The sequence below is a fragment of the Alosa sapidissima genome, chromosome 1, assembly GCF_018492685.1.
Source record: "Alosa sapidissima isolate fAloSap1 chromosome 1, fAloSap1.pri, whole genome shotgun sequence".
Taxonomy (NCBI): Eukaryota; Metazoa; Chordata; class Actinopteri; order Clupeiformes; family Clupeidae; genus Alosa; species Alosa sapidissima.
The window spans coordinates 34,578,647-34,593,143 of NC_055957.1; the positions used below are offsets into that span (position 1 = coordinate 34,578,647).

General features: G+C 45.0%; 1 protein-coding gene across 2 annotated transcripts; it reads right to left on the reverse strand.

Moving 5' to 3' along the window:
* Window positions 1-7,392: 7,392 nt before the first annotated feature.
* On the reverse strand, window positions 7,393-14,171 carry pcdh18a (protocadherin 18a). 2 transcript variants are annotated; one of them, XM_042107915.1, is made up of 4 exons: window positions 11,255-14,171; window positions 10,795-10,850; window positions 10,101-10,270; window positions 7,393-8,925 (listed from the first exon to the last, which is right to left on the reverse strand). In XM_042107915.1, exons 1-4 carry the CDS (start codon window positions 13,739-13,741, stop codon window positions 8,207-8,209), a joined length of 3,432 nt encoding a protein of 1,143 aa, XP_041963849.1. In that variant the 5' UTR covers window positions 13,742-14,171; the 3' UTR covers window positions 7,393-8,206. The 2 variants fall into 2 exon arrangements, with proteins under 2 accessions (XP_041963849.1, XP_041963840.1); XM_042107906.1 differs by having other exon boundaries at window positions 10,795-10,883.
* Window positions 14,172-14,497: the final 326 nt, after the last annotated feature.

Genomic DNA, 14,497 nt, shown 5'->3' on the forward strand with positions numbered 1-14,497 from the left:
TGCGGCTGCACAGAAAGTAGCCTACTGGTGCTGAAAAGGTGAATAGATTGTAGAATAGCCAAAGAAGATGTAGCATTGTTATAAAACCTTTAAAATCTCTAAACAATCACAAGTAGGGCAGTTCATCACAGTTCATCCATTGCAACTGGATTGATGAAAGGTCACTTACACCTGTAGGCTACATTGTATTTGGGAAAAGCAAAAGGTATCAGCATAATGTTATTTATTTATTTATTTATTTATTTTTTATGTATTTTTAAACAAAAACATCTCTGTCAGTTCCATGCCGTTTTCAACAGCTATCAAAAACAAAGGTCATTTTTGGATGGATGGATTTTTTGTGAATGTTTCTTCTACTACATAAGATTTTATGTCATCTTTAGTTCATGTAATACTTTATTGTCAATGCACAAATTAAGTAACAGTAGTCTGAAACATTATTGTTAATGCACAAATTAAGTAACAGTAGTCTGAAACGAAATGCTGTTTTACATCTAACCAGTGGTGCAAAAAACTGACATGTCCAAATGGGCCTTGATGAAATGCGTCGCTAGACTGTTCATACACATTTTAATGGGCCAGAGTTGAAGAGCTGTTGTCCGTTATTGTTCGTGCAAATATAGGCTGATTCATGTTCCCTTGCATTGTGTAACTGAGGTCCATGGCTAGTCTGGCTTTCACCAGACCAAGCTCAATCTTTTAAGAAATCAAAAAATAAATAGCGGGCAGATCAGGCTGGGTTCACCCAGCCTAGTCCATAGGCACCCGATATTGTTTAATTTTCCGATTGAGATATCCACGCTCTGGCTATTCTAAATGCAAAAATGCATCAGGGAGTTATGACAAAACTGTAACTAACAAACTAGATCCTAATAGAAAGCTGTTAGCTTCCCTAAGCTACAGGTAGGCTTATAAGGTAGGCCTATTTACAACATAAATTGTCAATAGGCTTTGCTGGCGACACAAATAAAATCTCCTTTGGAAACCAATAGCTTACGCATTACAGTATCAAGCGGACTTAAACTGCCAGATCGTGGCGAAAAGTTGTAATAAAATTCACGCAGCTCCATGAGTCAAGGAAAGCGCGAATGAAGTAGCCACTTCTAAATGGGACCCACTACACAGTAGCTTAAGGTGTGTTGCTAAAGCAGCCATAATGAAATGAAGGTGTCATTGTTTGGATACTTCACACACACATGTTTTTTAATTTCACAGACTACAACTACCAAGCTGAAATCAAAGCACATCGATTCCCCTCTCACACCCTGCACGCACTTCAAACAAAATAAACAGGTGTCTCAGTCTCACGCATGTATAGGCAAAACTGTATCAGACCGGTGTAACGTTGGTAAATCTTCCATTGCACAGAATGATTTTTGTAGCACGTGCAACAAATGACAGTCGAAAGATACAATTACAGTGCTGCTATCAATTTGCTTGGTATAACCGCATTTATAGTTTTCTACAAATGCAATCAATCAAATTGGCCTCCATCACTCAACCAACGCTAACGGTAACATTACCTAGGTCCTTATTGATATTATAAAATGAACGTACCTGCAGTTAAAGCCAAGCATGTCCGATAAACATCCTCAGATTTATTTCGGCTTCAAGAAGAAATGGGAATTACATTTCATGTGAACATCGTCCTATCCTTATTAGACGTTCTCTGCGGTAAACTACAGTCCTTGTAGGAAGCGTCCATTGTTTTTCCAACCCACTTTTAACTTCCAACAAAATTACGTCTCACTGCAACGATGCGCCATCTAGTGGACAAACGACTACTTATCGCCAATACTGGAAATGCAGCCGTGATGATGATGATGAATATTTGGCTTTCTTTTAATCCTACTGAATTTGTAATTATGTATCGGCCGTTCTAATACCGATAGTATGTTGGTGCCTGTGTGTGTGTGCATGTGTATATGTGTGCACCGCCATCTACAGGCCAATGAGTGTACAGTCACTAAATGTACACATAACCTAATTTTTTTTAGACCCCCCCCATGGATGAAATTCTACGAAACTTGGCATACCCCCAGAGAATGCCAGGTCAATCATACACATAAAATTTGGTGCAGTTCTGAACATCTTAACTGAAGATAGGGGCGATTAAAGCAGAATAATATTGCATTTTCATTTTTACCGGGGGGGTGCAAATCACAAATGAGTGATTATGGGCCAGGTTGATGTGGGCCCTTGAGACCAACAAGTGCCACGGTTCAGGTAGTTATTTAGGAAAAACTGCTTTTTTTGCGGTTCGGGGGGCCCAGCACGGGGGTCTTTTCCGTAAAAGTCTAGTGGGGCTACATACCCACCAAATTTCATGTGTCCCGGTAGTTCGGTGTCCCGGGTATCGTTGACCAAAAATTCAGGAAGTAGATGACGGGGAAAAAAAAAAAAAAAACTTTGACAATCCCTATATGACCGCTTCGCTAGCTTTGCTAGCGGCGGTTATAATAAATGAATGAAAAGGGATTTGAGATGCATTTTATTTTTGTTAGGGTGAATTACATGTGAATAATACAGTGTTGGGCAAGCTACTTGGAAATTGTAGTTAGCTAAACTATCAGTTACTCTGCCATGAATAAAACTCCACTACACAAAACTACCACCCCAGTCAAATGTAGCAAGCTTAGTAACACAAAGCAGTAGGCTAGTTCACTACAGCCTAGCTAGCTGGCTACGATTTACATACAATAATAACAAAGATCCTTGCTCCTTTTTAACTCTCTGGTAATATTGCATTCACAAAATACAACCAATAGTACGATAATGCTAAATCTTAATTGTGAAAACTAATCCCCCGAGCCCTGTTTGCGATGGTCCACTGATTTGAGCAGGAATATGCTGCACATTGCTCTGGCATCTTGTTTCTTCTGCTGCAACTATAGCGGCTGCATTTCCTGTTTCCAGAAGCCAATGCTGTGTCTACTCTGGCACATAGGATCTGGCACTGCAGCAAATCACCCAGTCGTCATTTTTTTACTTCTGACGTCAGACACAAAGTTTTTTTGACATAACCACCACCACGTTGATTTTCATCCGAAGTTAGTCTTGTTAGAAACCTAACGTCAAATTTGAGGCATGTTAAGAGTTGGCTTTGAATCTATTATGCTTTTTAGTTAACGCCATATTAGGTTAAAATGTGTAAAATGGCAAAGTGAAACATTTTCTTGTCTAAGTTTAATCTTGATATATAGCGAAAATGTTGCCAATGTAACCTAAAGTAAGCGCCTCTCTTTCTCCCTCCCTCTTAGACTACGTTTACACGAAGCAGGGTATTTTCCTACACGAATATCTGGCCATCTACGTTTGCAAATAAAACTGCGTTTACACAAGACCGTTTTTTTTCTAAATATGTTTACACGAACCCGTGTACATACATGCTGTCATGAGCACGCCAAACCACAGTGGCAGTCTAACGATAAACTCAAGCTCACATTAACCAATCAGAATCCTGAAAAGTTGCCCGAGCCACCGGAAACGGAAGTGTACTCTCTTCTTCTGATAGCAGCGGTAAAGCAAGTTGTTGTCGATACAGTAGGCCTACACATTCTTCTGTGCTCCTCCACATAAAAGAGGAGCTGAATTTGCAAATGCAAACAGACAAAAAGGGTCTGCAGCAACATAAACGCGATGGCTATTCTGAGCGCATCCATGATCACCTCAGCCCCAAAATGTGAAGTCGCACGTGAGAACATGTAAATGTAAACATTGGTCGCACATTTGGTGTACTTCTGTCGCATACTGTGACGTTGGCTGCCCTAACCCTAACCCTAACCCTAACCCTAAACAAAAAAACAGCAATTAAAGGAGAATTCCCGCAATTCTTCACATAGATCTCTGTTTCTCGAGGTTACCGGATACTGTCGGTACAGAAAAAAAAAACAATTGGCTCTACCTAGCTTGAGTTGCTGCACTGGCAACTGGCGCTTCATGAGCCCCCATGTTCATGCCCCCAGACTGTACTCGGTGACCTCGAGAAAAGGAAATCTATGTGACAAATCGGCAGAATTCTCCTTTAAGGCATTTGTCGAGAAGAAGGATGTTTTTGGCTGTTCTCCCAACAGGATTCATATTTTGTTGCTCTGATTGGTTAGGTCTATCCAATTCTGTGCAGGGACATATTTCCCCTGTATTGGTTGAAATATGTCCCATAGTTACATGCCAAAGGTGTTGTACCAGATTCAAATACTGTATAGCAGTGGTCCCCAAACTACGGCCCGCCACCTCATTTTGGGTGGCCCCCCAAAACATGTCCGTGGCATATAGCAACCGGCCCACACGGGAGTACGACATCGTCAAACTATAACCTCCGCAATTTCCCCCATTCATTCTCTATGGTGGGTCTTAACAGTACACATGTAATACTCTTTTTGTCCACTGGTGGTTGTTTTGGCGCTGTTTCGCGTTTGCCATCAAAAACGGAATGAAATATAGGCCTATCTGCAAACAATGTAATGAGGCCTATCCTGACTGCATCAGTGCTCAAAGTATTCTAAAAGTGTATCAATGAATTGTTAATAACTAACTAACTTATATTCAAGTCATTTTTCTGGGACTTTCTGGGATAATTATTTTTATTTGTTCAAAATGTTGAATGGTGGTCATTTCAGACCACTTCAGCACTTCATAAAATTCTCATAGTTTGAGAACTTTACATTTTCAGAGTTCAGAGTTCACACATTTTTAATGAAATATACTTTTGGGACTACCTGCTAATACTTTTGGAAATGCAAAAGTCTTTTTATTAGTATTATTTAATTTGAGTTACATTTTACACTGATATGGCATGATGGCAATATAAACACAGCTAACAATGGTATTAAATTGCAAAAGCCTATAGATTAAATGTAATGGAATATTACAAGGATACAAGGATACAAGGAAGTTTATTGTCACATGCATATAGTTACTGGAAGTAAGAAATGCAGTGAAATTATGTCTGGTGTCAGCCTATTTGTGCATTTATGGGGGGGGGGGGGAGGGGTAGAAGGGGTTTAGTAGATTAAGTGGCAAGGGCTGCATAAGAAAGGTGGGGGAGGATTGGGATTGGGGGGGGGGGGGGGGCACCAACAAGGAGCACCCAAGAGCAACAGGGGCAAGGAAAAACTCCCTTACCAAGGAAGAAACCTTGGGCAGATCCACGGCTCAAGGGGCTAACCCAACTGCCAGGGGTCTTGGTGTGTGTGTTGGGGGGATGACAGGGGAGATGGGATAGTGTGCTGTGTATGTGGGGAGAGGGCAGTGTGCAATATGTGTGTTGGAGAAGCTTCCTCATGAGACATGTGCTGTGTATGGGGGGGGGGGACTTACTATTGCAAGCAGAGTACTGTATGTATGATGTATGTGAGTGATGACAGTGAAGATGTGTGTGTGGGCGGGAGGGGAGTGGAGCAGTGACTGTGTGTGTGTGTGTGTAGTGTGTGTGTGGGTAGGTGAGGGCAGTGTGCTGTAAGTATGTAGAGGATGTGTGTTGGAGAAGATCCTGAAGACAATGTGCTGTGTATGTAGGAAGGGGGGGGGGGGGGCAGTGTGCAGCACATATGTAGAGGAGTGCTGTATGTATGTGAGGTGATGACAGTGATGATGTAAGTGTGTGTGTTTTTTTTGTGTGTGTGTTGGGGATGGGGGTGGGGTGGGGGGTGGGGGCAGAAAGGCTAGGCAATCAAGGACATGGGTAGATAGATGGAGGAGAAATCAAAAATAATAAATAAAAAGTTCTATGGAGATGTGCAAAAGTTGGAGAAAGTCAGATATGTGTGTGTGTGTGTGTGTGTGTGTGTGTGTGTGTGTGTGTGTGTGTTTTGACGTGTGATGAAATAAGAAAATAAATAAAAGGTCTGTAGCATAGGGAGAGGGATGTAAAAGTGCTAAAAGTCATGTAGGTGTGTGTGTGGGGGGGGGGGGGGGGGGGTCATGAGTGCTGAGGAGTGAATGAGTGCAAAGTCAGTATAGTGTGAGTCAACTAAGGTAGACTGCTGTTGTTCACAGCACTAAGCTATTTATGGTTACTGATATACTCCGAGTCTCTGGCCCTCTCTTACAGCCAGGCATAGTAAGCTGGCCCTCGGAAGAAAAAGTTTGGGGACCACTGCTGTATAGAATTGAGTCTGGCTACTTAAGGCTACATTTTCCTAGTAAAGAGTATCCTCTGCTCTGCTTCCCCCATCGTATCTTGCATGGACTTCCTGCTTGGTCAATAATTTCGGTATAGTATGTGATTTACACCATCAGAGAACAGAGAACAACAAGCAGTAGTAGGTAAAAGCATAGAGGAAAAATAAAAATAAAAAGTATGACTGTACGTTGTTGTCTCATAATCTGCACTTCAATTTTGTGATTTTTGTTGTGGTATTGTCCTAACAATCCATAGCCCCTCAAAGGCGAAAACCAAAAGGCATACACTGGACCAACAAGCAGTCTTGTAGATGTCAGTGTTAAAGCATGTTGAGTGTGTAATAAAGAGGCCTATAAAGGTCAACACATTTGGTTACAAATGCAGGTAATGATCAGCCTCTTCAAGTTTGTCATGAGAAATTATTTTTGAGCACATAATAATGCAGGCTTGAACAAAATAAAACCATGAGATATAGAGAGAGAGTGTAAGAAAGAGTGTGTGTGAGAGAGAGAGAGAGAAAGAGAGGGTGTGTGAGAGAGTGTGTGTGTGAGAATGAGAGAGAGGAGAGAGGTGGGGGGGGGGGGGGGTGGCGGCAGACAAACACACAAGCAGACAGATAGACAGTCATGCAGCCAGACATATATCAGCAAGTATTCCCATTGTCAGGCCTGGAATTCCATGCCTTTTGAACTATTATGCAGAAAAGGTGATGTCCATAACCCACAAGGATTCAACCTAGCAGAGAGCTTCCAGAGAAGACCAGCTAAAAGCATGCTAGCATGTTAGCATCTCGCCACAGATGGTCAGCCAGCATAGATGAATGCCCACTGGCTTATTTCCAAAACACAACAGCTGCCTGTTATTGAATTATAAATGCCAACAGGTGTTTAACATGGCCAGATGCATAGCATTAGTACTGACAATGATAATCTGTGAGCAAAAAGTGAACTCATCTGTTTAAACAACAGGCATGTTCTCCTCCACAATGATGGATAATGGGAATGGGAACTCTAAGTGATCCCGAGGTAAATGAGGTGGGAATGAGGCTAAATTGGCATGAGACACAGCAGTGCTTTATGTAAAGTAATAGTAAGCAAATTCATTGTCTGGGATTATCCACACAAGCCTAATTAAATTAGGAGTATAAGGAGCGCACTGAGAATGTGTGTCCTTCTTCTACCAGATTTGCCTGAGAGTGAAGTTTTTGCACTCAACAGTAGGGGGAGCTGTAGTACATAGAGGCAAGAAAAAAGGCTCAGATCCAAGAGTAGGAGGCACAAGGATTGTATTGTGGCAAACAAATAAATAGCCAGAAAAAGAAGGCATGTACAGTTCGAGAGATCTCAGTATCTATTTTTCAAGAATTTTTTTACACTCTCGCTCTTTGTTGACAATTGGACAATAGTTACTGTAATAAAATGAAAACAGAAAACGTCCAGTAGGTTTATGGTGTGGTTGAATTATTTTGCCACTTTCTTCTCTAGAAGTCAGAGTACAGGTGGTGTCAACACAGAGACAAAACACATCTCAATACAAACACTGTTTCTCAGCATGTTATGGAGTAATACTCATATTCACACACACGCAATGTCAAAACTTATTTATAAATATTTTTGTTTGTATACACTCCCATAAGCACACATACACACACATATATGCTCCAGTGTGCATACACACACTCACTCACACACATACAGTAACATACAGTATCTTTTGATGACATGCAGAAAAATATAAAAATAGACATCCGTTTGTTTTTTGTAATATATACAAGCATACATATATAAATATTGTGTAAAAAAACGTATTCTTAAAATACAAAGGTAGTTACAATCACAATGTGCACACTGTATACCAAAAGAAATAAAAATGTGTGAGAAACAAAGCCGTTTCCAAATAACTAGCACTTAAACACACCTTCACAATATCAATGCCACAGAATGTCTGATACAGTGCATTATTCTCTCTGATTTCTCCACCCTCAGGTCAAATGAAACAGTGGGCGAGGGAAATCAGAAAGACTTTGACGGGGGACCATTTCACATTTTAATAGGTTCGTTTTGTTTTTGGATTGGGAGCAGTCTAGTTGTGGTGGACGTCGACCAAGAGTTTGTTGATTTCGGCCACGAGCTCGCCTGTGTCCATGGTGACCTCATGGCGACTCTCGCTGCGCTTGCTCGCTAGGTGCCCGAGTACACTCTCCAGCTCGTCCTCCTCGTAGTTCTCTGGGATCTCCTCCATGGCCGGCAGCCATTTGAGGTGCGTCTGGGTGGTAGCCGTCACGTGATTGGCTGGCCCGTGTGTTGGCGTCGCTATGTGATTGCCCGACGTATTGCTTGGGTTCTGGAAGTGTGTGTTGGCAGCCCAGGCGGCGACGCCCTGCGGGTACATGGACGAGGATGATGATGATGATGACGACGACGACTTGCCAGGGAGGAAGCCCCGTCGGGTTTCCAAGGCGACGGAACGCTCGGCCATCTCGTTGCACTCGCCATACGTGTCGAGGGACGGCGGCAGGAGGCGCTGGAACACACTGTTCATCTCAGACAAGAGAGAGCCTCCTACTCCGCACTCCTCCTCCGACTCCTTGCCAAAGGTGGAGAAGCTCTTCTTGCGGTCGCCAGAGGAGTCCACAGACTGTTGGTCTTCCTCCACCAGGGCCTGTGGCGAGGCCTCCTCCCCTGGGATGTACATGTTGGTGCGGTAGTCGGAGGAGGTGGAGGCTGGAGAGGGGACGGAGGGCATCCAGCACTGGTCAGAGTGGCCCAGGATGCGACATTCTTCAGTGCACAGTCTCATGGCTGCAGGGGACAGACACACAGACACACACAGACATGGAGGTTAATAGGATGCTCATGTTCAGTCAAGACTCGACAAAGAGACTGAATCAAGCAGGGCAGGAAAATGGGAGAGGAGCAGAGAAGACAAGTGCAGAAGAAACGAGAACAGAGAGAAAAAAAGAGAGGAGTGAAGAGGAGAGAAAAGTAAGAGAAGAGTGAAGAGGAGAGAAGAGGAGATGAGTGAAGAGAAGAGGAGAGGAGAGAAAAATAAGAGAGGAGTGACGAGGAGAGAAAAGTAAGAGAAGAGTGAAGAGGAGAGGAGAGAAGTGGAGAGGAGAGGAGAGAAAAATAAGAGAGGAGTGAAGAGAAGATAACAGATGAGAAGAGGGGAGAAGAAGAGAGAAGAGAAAATGAGTGAAGAGAAGAGTAAAGACGAGAAGGGAAGAAAGGAAAGGAAATAAGGGAGGAGAACAGACTCTTCATTAGGAAAGCAGAGCAGAGACGAGCCCTACATAAGAGACTGGAGCTGAGCAACTGGCTGGCTGGCACATAAGTGGTTAAAAGGCACCAATCAATGCTGTGCTCTTGTTCTCTGACTCTCCATAAAGCAAGAACAACTGAGAGAGCTGGCTAAAATGGGAGGCCTCCAGGGGGGAATAACATCATTCTGAAAGCAATTACTGTGAATTTTCTTCAGTTCAGACTTGAAAGCACTGAGCTGTCACTCACGGTGCACAAACTGAAAATGCATACAGATGAGTGACAAAAGTCCCTCTCGCCTGCTCTCTCTCTCTCTTTCTCTCTCTGTCTCTCTCTCTTTCCATCCCTCACTCTCCTAGCCTCTTACACTACACATTTAGGTAGAGAGAAGATACAATACAAAAAAATCTGTGTGGGGGGAGGGGGGTGTTGAGATAGCGAGGTGGGTGTTTTGCAATCAAAAAATAATGAGGGTTACTGACTAATGATGATATTGGGTTCATCCTCCAACCTAATCTGTATATATGTTTACAAAGGACACAATATGGATAGAGAAACAGACCTATGGCAGACAGCCTGCCCAGAGAGTGACCTACAGTAAGTGGTCAGGGTCCCTGTGGGTAGATGGCAATGATCCATAGGCTACAGCATCACAGAGAAAACGACCCCCTGACCGTCAGTCAAAGGGACACTTGGCCTCTGCCTGCCCGTCTCACCTGGGTGGAGTCGCTGATGGGCATCCATGTGAAAGAGGTCACTGAATCCTTCGCCGAGGAGCCGGTCAATCGGCGACTCCCGACCCATGTCACAGTCACTGTCCCCGGCATCACTGTCCCCTCTCCCACTGTCCTTCAGGCTGAACTTATCCATGTCTTGGAGGCCATACCTGACAACAAGATAGATGGGGGGGGGGGGGGGGGGGTCATTCAACTACATTCTAAAGCCAAATCTAGTCAATGAAAATCCATGTAAACATTTATTGTACTGTAAAAACCTTTGGTATAAAGTCCTGAGCTGTACATTCATCACAAAATGATGAAGCACCATTGACCATTTAATATGATAATAAAAAGAGAAAATACATCATACTGAGATGCAATAACAAAAACATGTCTTTGCAAAAATGAAATGACTGTCAACACTGCTTCTCCTGTTGAATACAGTGTGATTTGTCAACACAAACAAATGAGACAAAACAAATCACAACAGCAAGCTATGACCTCATGTGATGAGCTGTCCAATGGTATTGCAACAAAACTGGGTGACCAAGGCAACAGAGAATCTCTTTCACCAGTGCTACCGCAGCCCAATCTGAATGGGTAGTGTCCTGTTAAATATCCTGTTCTCTCAACCAAATTGAAATGACATTTCAGGATAAAGGGGTTGGGGGGGGGGGGGGGGGTAAATTACCTGTAATTCCTTGAGTACTTATTTCCTCGGAAACTTGGTCTTGGTTGGTAGTGGCCCTGATGGAGCAGTGACAGAAGCTGTGAGACTTGCTATATTTCAAAAAAAGTGACACAAATGACAAAAAATGAATACGGATGGAGACCAAGACAGACACACAGTGAATGACAATGAGGTGGAATGACAGTCGATGGATGCATGCAATGAAACAAATAGCAGGCAACCACATGATGGATGGATGAACACCCACATATGAATAAGGGCTGGTGAACAAAAGAAAAACAGTGCAGGAGGATGACAAATTTGGACTGTTGTACAAACAAAATTTCTAGCTACTACTATGAGTTCTAGTCATTGTATCAGCCATGGTTTGTGAACTGTGTGTGTGTGTCTGTGTGTATGTGTTTACATGTGTCAGCTTACATCTGTGTAACCTCCCACGCAAAAAACAGAGTGCTCTTACCTCCACAGGTGGAGTAGCATGGGCCAGCTCCAAGGCAAAGCTCTCTGGGATGTGATTGGACGATATTGTAACCAGGCTATTGAGTGACTGGCGGCTATGGTGGCTCTGCCGGCTGCTCATCTGCGCCCTCTCCGCCAGGGGCGAGCCCGCGGGCGAGTGGTGGTGTGCACGAATGGGCAGGGTCCCGTTGACCGTGGGCACCAGCGTGATATCGCCCTTGTGGATCTGCCTGGAAGGCTTCTTAGGGTGATGCTGGTATGTGGACTCGGCCACTCGGCAGTTGTAGGAGTGGGTGTCTTTCTTCTCCCGTCCACAGCGAACTGCGAAGGCCACCATGATGGCCAGGAGCATGGCGCAGATGGCGCCCAGAGAGATGATGATGATCAGGGACACGTCCAGGGAGGCCTCCCCCCCGTCGGCCGTGTGCGTGTGGATGGTGCTGTCCATGTTCTCGTAGATGGTGAACTTGAGCACAGCTCTGGCGGTCAGTGGCTCCGGCCCCTTGTCCTGGACGAGAGCCGTGACCTCCAAGTGGTCGGCCGGGATCTGCTCCACGCTGACGTTGGTGCGGATCTCACACGTCTTGCTGTCCATGGCAAAGTAGCCGGCCTCGTTGCCGGCCACAATGATGCAGGTGAGCTCGCCGTTGGCGCCGGCGTCCTTGTCTGTGGCCTGGATGGCGGTCAGCACCTGACCGGCGGGCGTGTAGCGGGAGACAGGCACGTCGGCCGTGTGGTTCCAGAGTTGTGGCGAGACGATGAACGGCGGGTTGTCGTTCTCGTCCAGGAGCGTGAGCACCATGGTGACGTTGCTGCTCAGCCGTGGGCTGCCCGCGTCCTGGGCCTGGATGGTGAACACTACCCGACTCACGTCCTCGCGGTCAAACGAGCGGAGCGCGTACACGGCACCATTGGACGGGTCCACGGTCACGTAGGTGGAGATGGAGCTGACATCCACCATGCTCTCCAGGATAGTGTAGCTCACCTGGCTGTTGAGACCCTGGTCAGGGTCCACGGCCACCACGGAGGTGAGGTATGCACCTGGTGCGTTGTTCTCAGGCTTGAAGACCTCGTAAAGGCTCTTCTCGAACCGTGGTGCATTGTCATTGTCATCGAGCACTTGCACTGTGAAGTGTTTGATGGTGGACTGGCTGGGTGAACCTCGGTCCTCGGCGACCACGGTGAGGCTGTATTCTGACCTCTTCTCCCTGTCCAAAGCAACATCAGTCAGTATCATGTAGTTTTTCTCGTAGGACTTCTGGAGCCGGAAGTGCCCTTGTCCATGAAGCCTGCATATCACCTCTCCATTGAGCCCTGTGTCCTTGTCATCCACCCTCACCAGGGCAACAAAAGTGTCCACAGCTGCGCCCTCAGATATGTATGCCACTTCCTCGTTTCCTGGTGACATTAAATTGATGCTGATCTCTGGCTTGTTGTCATTCACATCTACAACTTTAATGATGACCTTACAGTGCGCTGGCATTGAATTAGGGCCAAGGTCTTGTGCTTGTATATCAATATCAAAAGAGTTGGTTGTTTCATAGTCGACCTTTTTAATCAGAGTCAATTGTCCATTGTCTGAGTTTATTTTGAATGTCTCTTGAATTTTCGTGGACACGTGAGTACTAAAAGAGTAGACTATTTTTCCATTGGTGCCCTCGTCAGGGTCTGTGGCGTTCAGATCAATTATCATGGAGCCTATAGGTGAATTTTCCAATAGATTAATCACATAAGATGGCTTCTCAAAGACAGGGTTGTTGTCGTTTGAGTCGGCAATGTTGATTTTAAGGAGTGTGGAACCAGATTTTGGGGGAACGCCCTTATCCGATGCAATTAACTGAAGTTCATAGCTGGACCGTGTCTCTCTATCCAATTCCCTAAGCACAACGAGCTCCGCATATTTGGCACCATCGGTTCGTGTGAGGATATCAATCATGAAAAAGTCCGTTGCTGGGGTCAGGGAGTATGTGTGAAGAGAGTTATCTCCGACATCAGGGTCCGTTGCGCTGTCCAAGGGAATCCGTGCGCCTACAGCCGCACTTTCGGAAATCTCTATGGGAATTACTGACCGCGAGAATTGAGGAGCGTTGTCGTTAATGTCAAGTATTTGTATCTCGACGTGGAACAACTGCAAATGTTCCGTAGGCAGGGTCAACACATCGAATTCGATAGAACAGTTCACATTTTTCTCGCACAGTTTTTCTCTGTCTATTTTTGACCTGATGCTGATCTCGCCGTCTTGTTCGCGCACAGACAGTAATGTGCTCCCTCTTTGCATTGCCTTGAAACGCGAAGACACCGAGCTTGGAAGTTTCGACAAAACATCAGCTACATCCTCTTTTAGTCGTGCAATAACAGTTCCAATCCTTTGTTCTTCGTAAACCTGGTACTTCAGTGTCTTGCCAGTTACATGTTGTATCAGTATCATCATCACAAGAAGTTTCAATGTTCTTGTAAAAATAAACGCACCATTCCTGTTGATATCCATGTTCTCAGTTCTTCTCTTTTATGTTCAGTGAACCCAAATCGAAAAAAAAAATGCTCAAATTACTTTTTTGTGCCCAAAGTTATCGATTCAAAAGCATTTTCACAGAAATGGTCACCCTGTGTGCTGAAAAACGCGAGAGGTACCCAACGAAATCTATTGAAAACGTGACCACACTCACAATATCTTCTGTGTTATCCGGAGAGAAATCTGTTGCATGCATCCACTTAAGCACAGAGCGCAGGTTGTGGTTAGTATGTGTGTATGTGCGCTCGATGCAGTGCCTCCCGCTGTCTGGGTTGCCACTTCAGACTGACTGGCCCAAATAGCCCAGCTCTTTGGGGAGAAAAAATGCGCCTCAGCCTTGCTCCGTGAGGACTAAACGCTTCCTAAATCAAGTACTGCCCCTCAACCCTCCCAGTCAGTGACCATTGAATACAGACCGGCTATAGATCCATATTAAAGCGACAGAGTGGGTAAGAGGTGTGTGCGTGTGTGTGTGTGTGTGTGGGGGGGGGGGGGGCAAACCCCGCCCTTTCGGGTACCCCCCACCCCACCCCACCCACCCACACCCCCCATCTCCCTCCTCCTGCCCAACAGAGGCAAGACAAAATAACTCAAGACAAACTTTCGCCATCAACGTTTGGTTGGGTCTTTAATTATTCATCGACACGGGCTAAAAGGTCTTTGGTGGTTGAGTAGACACGAGAGCAGTAATGTGCAACAGATATACCAGATATGCACTCTCTCGCAAAGTAA